The sequence below is a fragment of the Hippopotamus amphibius genome, chromosome 2 (genome assembly GCF_030028045.1).
Source record: "Hippopotamus amphibius kiboko isolate mHipAmp2 chromosome 2, mHipAmp2.hap2, whole genome shotgun sequence".
In the NCBI taxonomy this organism is placed as follows: domain Eukaryota; kingdom Metazoa; phylum Chordata; class Mammalia; order Artiodactyla; family Hippopotamidae; genus Hippopotamus; species Hippopotamus amphibius.
In genome coordinates this window covers 196,393,740-196,406,513 of record NC_080187.1, presented here as the reverse complement: position 1 = coordinate 196,406,513, position 12,774 = coordinate 196,393,740, and the positions used below count along the sequence as shown (strand labels likewise).

Sequence of the window (12,774 nt, the reverse complement as noted above, 5' to 3'; positions counted from 1 at the left end):
AAAACTTGGTATGTGCAGTGAAGATCATGAATCAGTCAGAGAGATCATGATTCACCAGACTTAAAAACAGATGCTGAGTTTGACCGTAGCAGACCCCTAGGTTGGCAAGTTTAAGCTAAAGTAAGCGAAGCTGGCAAGGTGTAACCTCTTCATAAATGCAACAGATCGGGGCACGCTTAAAGGACAACCAAAGAATGGAAAGCTGGGATAACATGCACAGTTCACAACTAAAACAGAAGAACCAAAACAGGTCTAATATGTCACAAACAAACATATACAAAAGACAAGATCCCTCAGGAGGGAAGAAAAAGTATGATTTAAAACCTTTTCATCCACAGAACTGCTATCTGAAAGAGAATCAGGAAGAGAAGGAATAAATGTTAGATGGAGTACTTTTCCAGAAATCATTTAAACATATACATGAACAAAGTGTTAGTGTTATATAGTTTAAAATCATAAATGAACCCCAAGGTTAGAAGGGTTTCCAGCTCACAATTTAAAGAACTGGAAAATGTGCTGGAATGCTTGAAAAGTATAAAAGGGTGATTACAGGACTTAACGAAAGACGATGTGTCATAAAAAGAAAAGAACGGTTGAAGTATCAGAATGCCTAGGCCCCAGCCGGGGCTCTGCCACTTGCTAAGCACACTGGGCAAAATACCAGATTCTTGGGAGTCTGGAGTCTCGACCTAACTTTGAAATAAAGTCACTAATACTTTGCTTTTTGCCTCCAATCATTGTGAAAAGGATCAATTAAGATCAATATATGTGAAAGTAAACCCCAGGTGACTATACAAACTAAAGACGTTTTATTGAGGGATTATTTATGGCTTCTCATAGGACTTCAGAACGAAAAGATTAATTAAGTGTATTTCATCTTGCAAATAAGAAACTGATGCCTGAAGGGGTTAAATGACTTAAGATCCCCAAACTAGTAAATGACAGAGTGGGACAAAAATCCAGGGCTCTGATCCCCCATCTGCTGCCCTCTGGATCCAATGTATCAGATGAGTTGAATAAAACAGTGAGGGGTGGTTGGTCCACAGTTCTCCAGTGCAACTTAAGATAAATCACAAGCTCAACATTTCTCGCTTTCAACTGCTCAAGGGCCCAGGTAGATGAACGATGGACTAGTGATTTTCTTAAATTTTTGTTTCTTTTTTGAAACTCAAATCTAAATCTGCAAGGGTCATTGTAGCATGGTCCATTTCTACTTTAAATAATGTTACTGCTTTTTGGCATAAAGCCAGGGGGATATCTCTATGAATACAAGTTTGCAGAAAGCTAGAGCTAGTATCCCCTTACTTTCTATAGATGAGCCCCAGAGACAGAAGGATTTGCCCGAGGTCATGTAACTAAATGATGACCTTTATTGATTAAAATCTGAAATATATTTGTCTTCTTGACTCGTTAAGTATGAACCGATTAACATCACTAAATACTTTTGGGCAATATTTTGAAGATTTTATAATATCCCAGGGTTCTATCTTTGAATATAAAACAGGGTAAGGCACAATATAGAGTAATAAAGCAAATCTTATTTATGGCCTAAATATTTTTAAATACTTCACAAAATACAGAAAATAAAATTCAGCACTATATCAGAAGAATAATATATATCCATGAAGAGTTTTTCACAAGCATGATTAAAAATCATTGACTAATTTAACATGACATATCAACTGGTCATAAAATATATATCTGCATTTCAGTAGGAATATACAAGTTATTTGATAAAATTTCAAAACCTTCCAAATAATTCTTAACCTATTTAAAATAGGATTGGAATGAATCTTCAGTTCAATATGCTGAAAACATCTTTCAGAATCAACTTAAGTGTAAAATATTAGGGCATCCCTGTTATTAAAAGCAAAACAAAAATGCCCACTATCATATTTTAATTCCAGAAATTCTGATCAATATATTAAAACAGAGATAAACAACACAAATGTTGAAAAGCAGAAAACAAGATTATTATTTTTCAGGAATTACAGTATTATATACTGAAAACAAGCCAAACCAAATGACCAGAAAAATATCAGAATTAATAAAATAGGTAGCAAAGTGAATACATAACCAACACATCAAATAACAACATTTATTTTCTACTAACCAGTAATAACTAGTTTGGAAAATAATGACATTAGATCTGATTTCAAATATCCAGTACTTTGACATAATCTCCCATTCTAACTGGCTTCTGTATCAACCATTCAACTGAATAAAGGTAATCTTACCAAAGTTATTATTTTTCAGCTGCTAAATGTGGTAATACACTAACTTTTCGTTCATTGATTCATTCAATGTTCATTCATTCTTGAAACCTTTCTAAAATACAAATATGATCATGTCACTTAAAACCCACCAATGTTACCCAGTGCCTATGTGAGGAAATTAGATCTGTAACTACTGCAAATTCATGGCTCACTAGTCCTCATTCACATCCCGCACTATGGCCACAATTAAATTCTTGCCATTTAGTTTCCATGCCATGATCTTTCAAATGTGTGCCTTTGCATTTTCAGTTTCCATCCCCTAAAACAAGTCATCACCTTCTTCATCCAGCTAACTGCCTGTCAGCCTCCAAAACTCAGTTGAAGCATAACCCCCTCCCCTGGAAACCTGTCACTTTTCAGGGATTCATGGTCTTTATACAGGGGCACTGTACACTTTGTATTCCTCTTGGCTAACCCTTAACCATTTCCAGTTTCCTTATCTGAAATCCTTCTAGACAAGTGCCTGAATGATAGTTTATTTAATCTTTTTGTTAACTTCCATTACATTCTTGAAACACAGGAGATTACGAATAAATGTTTGTTGAGCATTGAATGTACCACCTTATATAAGCTATACCACTTTATTGAAGTACTTAAAAATCCATTTAAAGAAAATATTTTTATCTTTCTATATAGGGAGGATGAATTATTTTCTAACAGATTTATAGATTTAACAGTTAAAATACTAATGGAAAGTTGTTGTAACTTGAAATTATTCTGATTTTAAGTGTAACTAGGTTAACAAGTAAAAACATGTAAGAATTCTTCAAAGGAGATTAACGCAGACAGACATTAAAAGTCAATAATAACTAAAATATTATGGCCCTGGCAAAATAATAGAATAAAAGATCAGTGAAACATAAAATATAGCAAAGTAATACATCCTTATACTTAAGAATTTGGTGAATAAGAAAGGACACTGTTATCAAAGAAAACAAGAAACACTAGTTAATAAATGCTTAGGAAGGCAGAGACAAGATGGCAGAGTAGAAGGACTTGAGCTCACCCCCTCTCACCAAAACACCAAAGTCACAACTAACTACTGAACAACCATTGACAAAAAAAAACACTGGAAACTACCAAAATGGATATCCTATCTCCAAAGACAAAGAAGAAGCTACATGAGATGCTAGCAGGAACACAGCACGATTACATCAAATCCCATACCTGCCAGCTGGGTGACCCACAAACTGGAAAATAGTTATATCACAGAGGTTCTCCCACAGGAGTGAAATTTCTCACCAAGACCTGGCTCCACCCAACAGCCTGCAGGCTCCAGCGCTGAAACACCTCAAGCCAAACAACCAACAGGGTGGGAGCACAGCCCCACCCATCAGCAGAAAGGCTGCCTAAAGTCTTCCTGAGCCCAGAGCTTCATGATAAACACCCCCTTCACATGGCCCTGCCCATCACAGGGACAAGACCAGATTCTAATCACCAGTGGGCAGGAACCAGTCCCTCCCACCAGGAAGCAAGCATAAGACCCTTAGACCAGCATTATCCATCAGGGGACAGACAACAGAAGCAAGAAGAACTACTATCGTGCAGCCTGAAGAATGCAAACTGCAATCACAGAAAGTTAGACAAAATGAGACAGCAGAGGAATATGTCCCAGATGAATGAACAAGATAAAACCCCAGAAGAACAACTGAGTGAACTGGAGATAGGTAATCTACCTGAGAAAGAATTCAGAGTAATGATAGTAAAGATGATACAAAATCTTGGAAAAAGAATGGAGGCACAGATAGAGAAGATACAAGAAATGTTTGACAAAGAGCTAGAAGATCTAAAGAACAAACAGAGATGAACAATACAATAACTGGAATAAAAAACACACTAGAAGGAATCAATAGCAGAATACATGAATCAGAACAATGGATAAATGAGCTGAAAAACAGAATGGTGGAGATCACTGCTGCAGAACAGAATAAAGAAAAAAGAATGAGAAGAAATTAGGACAGTCTAAGAAACCTCTGGGACAACATTAAGCACACCAACATTCTCAGTATGGAGGTCCTAGAAGGAGAAGAGAGAGAGAAAGGACCTGAGGAAATATTTGAAGAAATAATAGCTGAAAAATTCTCTAACATGGGAAAGGAAGCAGTCACCCAAGTCCAGGAAGCACAGAGAGTCCTAGGCAGGAAAAACCCAAGGAGAAACAAGCCAAGAGACACAGCAATCAAGTTGACAAAAATTAAAGACAAAAAGAAAATATTAAAAGCAACAAGGGAAAAAACAACAAATAACACACAAGGGAATTCCCATAAAGTTATCAGCTGATTTTTTTTAGCAGAAAATCTACAGGACAGAAGGGAGTGGCATGATATATTTAAAGTGATGAAGGAGAAGAACCTACAACCAAGAATACTCTACCAAGCAGGGCTGTCATTCAGATGTGACAGACAAATCCAAAGTTTTACAGACAAGCAAAAGCTAAGAGAATTCAGCACCACCAGACCAGCTTCACAACAAATGCTAAAGGAACTTCTCTAGGTGGAAAAGAAAAGGTCACAACTAGAAACAAGAAAATAATAAATGGAAAAGCTCAACAGTAAAGGCAAACATAAAGGTAGGAAATCATCCACAAGCAAATTTGAAATCAAAACAAGCAACTGTGAGAAAAGGAGAGTACAAATGCAAGATATTGAAAATGCATTTGAAATTTAGAGACCAGTAACTTAAAACAATCTTGTTTATATATAGACTGTGGTTACCATGAGGTTTTGATATATCAAACAGAAAATCTACAGTAGATACACACACACAAAATAAAAAGGGATACACACACACAAAATAAAAAGGAATCCAAACACAACACCAAAGTTAGTCATCAAATCACAGGAGAAGATAACAAAAGAGGAAGGGAAGGGAAAAGACCTACAAAAACAAATCTGAAACAATTAACAAAATGGCAATAACATATTGATAATTACCTTAAACATAAACAGATTAAATGCTCCAACCAAAAGATACAGATTGGCTGAATGGATACAAAAACAAGACCCATATATATGCTGTCTACAAGAGATCCACTTCAGATCTAGGGACACATACAGACTGAAAGTGAGGGGGTAGAAAAAGGTATTCCATGCAAATAGTAATCAAAAGAAAGCTGGAGTAGCAATACTCATATCATACAAAATAGACTTTAAAAAAAAGACTGTTACAAGAGACAAGGAAGGACGCTACATAATGATCAGGAGAACAATCCAAGAAGGAGATATAACAATTGTAAATATATATGCACCAAACACAGGAGCACCCCAATATATAAGGTAAACGCTAACAACCATAAAAGGAGAAATCAACAGTAACACATTTATAGTGGGGGACTTTAACACCCTACTTTCATCAACAGACAGATCATCCAGAGAGAAAATCAAAAAGGAAACACAGGCCTTAAATGACACATTAGACCAGATACACTTGATATTTGTATAGCATTCCATCTAAAAGCAGCAGAATACACACTCTTCTCTAGTGTACAGAGAACATTCTCCAGGATTGGTAACATGCTGGGCCACAAAGCAAGCCTTGGTAAATTTAATAAAACTGAAATCATATCAAGCATCTTTTCCAACCACAATGCTATGAGATTAGAAATCAACTACAAGAAAAAAAAATATGAAAAACACAAACACGTGAAGGCTAAACAATATGCTACTAAACAATCAAAGGATCACTGAAGAAATCGAAAAAAAATTTAAAAAAATACCTACAGACAAATGAAAGCATGACAATCCAAAATCTATGGGGTGCAACAAAAGCAGCTCGAAGGGGGAAGTTTACAGCAAGACAATCTTACCTCAAGAAATCAGAAAAATCACAAATAAACAACCCAACCTTATACCTAAAGCAACTAGAGAAAAAACAACAAGTGAAACCCAAAGCATGTAGAACAAAAGAAATCAAAGAGCAGAGCAGGAAAAACTGAAATAGTGAAGAAGAAAACAATAGAAAGATCAATAAAATTAAAACCTGGTTCTCTGAAAAGATAAACAAAATTGAAAAAAAGTGAGAAAGAGGGCTCGAATCAATAAAATTAGAAATGAAAAAGAAGTTACAACTGACACAAAGGATGATAGATACTATAAGAAACTATATGCCAATGAAAGGGACAACCTAGAAGAAATGGATGAATACTTAGAAAGACACAATCTCCCCAAGACTGAACCAAGGAGAAATAGAAAATATGAATAGGCCAATCACAAGTACTGAAATGAAACTGTGATTAAAAAACTCACAACAACAAAAAAAAGTCCAGGACTAGATGGGTTCACAGGAGAATTCTATCAAAAATTTAGAGAAGAGTTAACAACTATCCTTCTCAAAATATTCCACAAAACCGCAGAGAAAAGAATATTCCCAAACTCATTCTATGAGGCCACCATCACCCTGAAATCAAAATGAGACAAAGATACCACAAAAAAGAAAATTATAGCCAATATCACTGATTAACAGAGATGCAAAAATTCTCAAGAAAATACTAGTAAACCAAATGCAACAATACATTAAAAGGATCATACACCATGATCAAGTGGGATTTATCCCAGGGATGCAAGGATTTTTTTAAATATCTGCAAATCAATCAGTATGATATACCACATTAACAAACTAAAGAATAAAAACCATACAATTGTCTCAATAGATGAAAAAGCTTTTAACAAAATTCAACACCCATTTATGATACAAACTCTCCAGAAGCTAGGGATAGAGGGAACCTATCTCAACATAATAAAGCCCATATATGACAAACCTACAACTAACATCATACTCAATAGTGAAAAGCTGAAAGCATTTCCTTTAAGATCAGGAACAAGACAAGGATGTCCACTCTTGCCACTTTTATTCAACATAGTTTTGGAAGTCCTAGCCATGTCAATCAGAGAAGAAAAAGAAATAAAAGGAATCCAAATTGGAAAAGAAGTAAAACTGTCACTGTTTGCAGATGACATGATACTATGCAGATGACATACTATACATCAAAAATCCTAAAGATGCTACCTGACAACTACTAGACCTCATTAATTAATTTGGTAAAGTTACAGGATACAAAATTAATATGCAGAAATCTGTTGCATTTCTATTCACTAACAAAAGATCAGAAAGAAAACTTAAACAACCCCATTCACCATCACATCAAAAAGAATAAAATACCTAAGAATAAACCCACTTAAGGAGGCAAAACTATAAGTCCTGATGAAGAAAAAAAAAATGATACAAACTAATGGAAAGATATACCATGATCTTGGATTGAAAGAATCAATATTGTCAAAATGACTATACTACCCAAGGCAATCTATAGATTCAATACAATCTCTATTAAATTATCAATAGCATTGTTCACAGAACTAGAACAAAGAATCTTAAAATTCGTATAGAGACACAAAAGACCCTGAATAGCCAAAGCAATCTGGAAAAAGAAAAACGGAGCTGGAGGAAATAAGGCACCCTGACTTCAGACTATACTGCATAGCTACAGTCATCAAAGCATTATGGTACTGGCACACACATACACAAACAAAACAAAACAAAACAAAAATATAGATCAATGGAACAGGATAGAAAGCCCACAAATAAAACCATGCACTTACAGTAAATTAATCTACAATAAAGGAGGCAAGACTATACAATGGAGAAAAGACAGTCTCTTCAATAAATGGTGCTGGGAAAACTGGATAGCTACATTTAAAAAACAATCAAATTAGAACACTCTCTAACCATATGCATGAAAATTAACTCAAAATGGATTAAAGACCTAAGTGTAAGACTGGATACTATAAAACTCTTAAAAGAAAACATAGGCAGAACACTCTTTGACAAATTGCAGCAAGATCTTTTTGATCTGTCTCCTAGAGTAAAGGAAATAAAAACAAAAATAAACAAATTGGACCTAATTAAACTTAAAAGCTTTTGCACAGAAAAGGAAACCATAAACAAAATGAAAAGACAACCCACAGAATGGGAGAAAATATTTGCAAATAATGCAACCAATGAAGGATTAATCTCCAGAAGTTACAAACAGCTCATGTGGCTCAATATCAAAAAAAAAAAAAAAAAAAATCCAATCAAAAAATGGGCAGAGGACCTAAACAGGCATTCACTCCAAAGATACAGGTGACCAATAGGCACCTGAAAAGATGCTCAACACCACTAATTATTAGAGAAATGCAAGTCAAAATTACAAGAAGATATCATCTTACAACAGTCAGAGTGGCCATCATCAAAAAATCCACAAACAATAAATGCTGGGTAGGGAACCCTCCTATGCTATTGGTGGGGATGTAAATTGGTACAGCCACTATGGAGAACGATATGGAGGTTCCTTAAAAAACTAAAAATAGAACTACCATATGACCCAGCAATCCGACTCCTGGGCATATATCTGGAGAAAAACATGGTCTGAAAGGATACATGCACCCCAATGTTCACTGCAGCATTGTTTACAATAGTCAAGACATGGAAGCAACCTAAATGTCTGACAGATGAATGGATAAAGAAGATGTGGTTCATATATGCAATGGAATATTATTTAGCCATTAAAAATTATTAAATAACGCCATTTGCAGCAACACAGATCGACCTGGAGATTATTATACTAAGTGAACTAAGTCAGACAGAGGAAGACAAATATCATATGATATTTCTTATAAGATGCATAAAATGAAAAAATGATACAAATGAACTTATTTACAAAACAGAAACAGACCTACAGACTTAGAAAACAAACTATGGTCACCAAAGGGGAAAGGTGGGGGTAGGGATAAATTCAGAGTTTAGGATTCACAAATACATATTACTATAATTAAAATAGATAACCAACAAGGACCTAGTGTATTGCAAAGAAAACTTTGCTCAATATTCTGTGGTAACCTAAATGGAAAAAGAATTTGAAAAAGAATAGTTATATGTATACGTATAACTGAATCACTTTGTTGTACACCTGAAACTAACACAATACTGACATCAAATATATTCCAGTATAAAATAAAAATTATAAATAAATAAATAAATGCTACTTATAACATAGGGTAAATATTTCTAATACTCATTTGTATCTCATACATATATCATGAAATTTCAGATGTATTAAATAATTAAATATAAAGTAATTCAAATTCAAGTAAGACAAAGTAAAAATAAAAAGTTGTATTTATTACACCTATGGAATAAGAAGATATGCTCAAACTTAGAGGTAAAAGAACATAACAAAAAGAAGTGTTTGGCAAACTTACATTCATTTAGTACTTTGGTATATAAAAACAAGAAAATAAAAGTATTTTTGCTGAAAACATGTATATTAATATGTTCAATGTATACAGAACCGTTACATGTCTATAAAAAATGACACTAATACCTGAATAATTACATGGTCAAAAATATGACTAGAAAATTTACAAATTAGGATGCAATGGTAAATAAGCATGAAAAATGAACCAGTTTATTTAAACTATGCCTAACCATGATTATAAAATTAGCAAAGATTAGAATAATGATATTAATTTTAATAATATTAAAAATAATTACCAAGGTTTTTGAAGATTTCATGAATCAGACACTCTGATATAGGGTTGATAACAGTGAAAATTATAATTGTCAGAAAACTTTTAGTGATGTCTAGCAATAAACTTTGTCCTGATGGGTAAATCCCTTTTTTGGAACTGGATGCTAAGGAAATTATTTTTGTTATGGACTGAATTGCGTCCCCCCAAATCTATATGCTGAAGTCCTAACTCCCAGTACCTCAGAATATAGCCTTGTTTGGGAGCAGAGTTCTTGCAGATATAATTAAACGAGGTCATGCTGGAGTAGCATGGTTCCCAATTCAGCATGACTGATGTCCTTATAAGAAGGAGAAATTTGGAGACAAACACACACAAGAAAAACATCATGTGAAAAGTAGAGTTATACTGCAAAGCCAAGGACCTACCTACCAAAAGTCAGGAAAGAGGCCTGACAGATCCATCCCTAGAGCCTTTAGAGGGAGCACTTACCTGTCAGCACACTGGATCTCAGGCTTCTAGCCTCCCGAGCTGTGAGACAATTTTTGTTGTTCTCAGTCACTCAGTTCATGATGCTTTGCTACAACAGCCCTAGCAACCTAAAATAATTTTAAATACTGAACAAAAAAAATCTATGTGTGAAGATCTGCATTGTTTCATTATTTACAACAGAAAAAAATGGATAAACATACATGGTCAAGTATAGAAGCATGGGTTGAAAATTATTCTATGACCTAGATGCAAAATTTGCTACCATTAAAATAAATGGATTTAAAGACTATATAAAGCTGTAGGAAATACTGATGGTGTATCTATATTATACATTTATATACATATACATCTATATTATACATGTTGCATATGTATTAATCAATACATGATACTCTCATGATGGCTTTGTTCCTTGATGAATTGCCTTTTACTCTACATACAGCTATTTTACTTAGTTGAGTTCTGGTTAAAACTCTAATTACATGCTGGATACTCCCCATAATGCTTCTCCTAATGCTCCTTGTCTTAGAAGTCCTATCATCTCACATCAAGGTCATTTTGCAGTTCAGGGACTTGATATCTTTAATATAGACCCAAGATGCATCCAACTACTTACAGTGAATCCTCCTCTATAAATGGGATTAAAGTGCAGTTCCAGGATTATATGTCTTTTAATGTCTCAAAATAACAGTTAATTTTTTAAACATAATATTTATCAGGTGAACATCACTATTCTACTCAACCATGCTGCATGGGAATCTAGGAAGCTAAAATCTTCAGCATATAGGAACGCATATAATGTAAGTTTAAGCCCATCAGAAGTTCTTGTGTGAGTATACCTGAGAAGGAAATCTGAAAGTGATTTAGGCAACATATGACCACTCTTGCCCCCAATTTTCCATCATATACGTGAAGTAAGGTTTGATTAGCATATATCTGAAGTTTCCAACTCTAAATTCCATGCTTTTGTTTTTGTGTGTACAAATTTTCATTATAACAAAGTGTATTTACTCACAAGCTATGACAAAAATATTTTAAATTAGTATCTGATACTTAAATGAGCTATTTATAATCATCCACAATCTCCTAAGATAAAAGTAAAAATTGTTGTTTCCTCTGTTCATATTTTACTCCATAACTCCACACTTTTGTAAGGAAATTTGGTAGAAGAGACCTCTGAGTTTGTAAAGAATCTGAGTTCTAGAGTCATATCTGACTTAGGAATTTCCTTAAATTTCTTTGCTGTAAAGTTCTTCAGTGATAATATAAATTTCCACTGGTGGTATTATTTCACTAATTTGGAAATATGTTTGTTTTACATACTGGCACATCAATCACTTTTACAAATGTCAGTATATGCCTGAGAAACATGAAATGGGAGCCGAAAACAGTTCAGAGAAAACTCTGTAATGTTATCAGAGGATTGCTGATTTGCCATTAATGTTTACAGAGTACCTACTATGTGCTAGATAATCTGCAAAGTACGTTATCTGCACTTTTACTGAATGCTTTCAACTGTCTTATAAGGTCTAAATGTTTATTAGATGTTGCCAGGACAAAAGAAACCCTCAGACATGGCTCACATTTCTAAGGATATATGAAATATGAAAGATATGATATGAGAGCACAGAGAAGAAATCTCCTAACTCTCCAACCAGAGAGGATATTGGATTTAGAAAGAATTCATAGGGGAGATGATTTATGAGTGGGTGTTTGTCAGATGAAAGCATTCTTGGCAGAGGGAAAAGAATTTTAAAAGGCATTGAAGCTTGGAAGAGTATAGAGTGTTAGGAACTGAAATATGAGAGTGTGAGAGTAAAGAATTCTAAGAAATAAAAGGTAGATGAGTAGAGCTCATAGTATGAAAGTCTTTATATATCATATTAAGGAATTTATACCCTAATTGTAAGGTGGAATCACAGATGGTTTCCAAGCAAGACAGTGATATATAACATGACCAGGATTTTATTTTCTGTTTTAAGAAATCCAAACCAGTCCTCTGGATGAGGCAGAACAAGATGATATGTAAGGGGTCTACTATCTGACCCACATACACCACAATTCCACAAACATACACAAATGCTAAGTAAAGTAATTTTTAAAACTTTAAAGCATATCTAAACTCAAAAAGAAGAACAATCTCCCAATAACCACAAATGAAGTAGCAACTCAACACTATCTGTGAATAGAATAAAAGCTAAAACTGCTTACAGGCATATTATAACCATTCATTCATTCATTCAGCAAATATTGATCAAATGCCCCCTAACTACTAAGCATTGGGCTAGGGACTAAGCATACCAAACTTGAAAATAAAGATAAAATTCCATGAGCAGTAGTGATATTTAACATTAAGTCCACATCACAGAATCTGTGCATGAGCAAAACTAAAAAAATTTCTTGGAGCTACCTGGGTAAAGCAGGAAGTCAATACAGTATAAATACACTCAAACAACATAAATGTATGAGATAAAAATTATTTACTGGGATGGAGAAACAAGGAA

General features: G+C 34.2%; 1 protein-coding gene across 3 annotated transcripts in view; it reads right to left on the bottom strand.

Annotated features, from left to right (window-relative positions):
* Positions 1-12,774, bottom strand: part of UNC13C (unc-13 homolog C) — a 620,639-nt gene that overhangs the window by 464,340 nt on the left and 143,525 nt on the right. For all 3 annotated transcript variants that reach the window (XM_057724491.1, XM_057724492.1, XM_057724493.1), the window contains one exon: positions 325-347. In XM_057724491.1, coding sequence (XP_057580474.1) covers positions 325-347 — 23 coding nt within the window. The remainder of the gene's footprint in view (positions 1-324; positions 348-12,774) is intronic.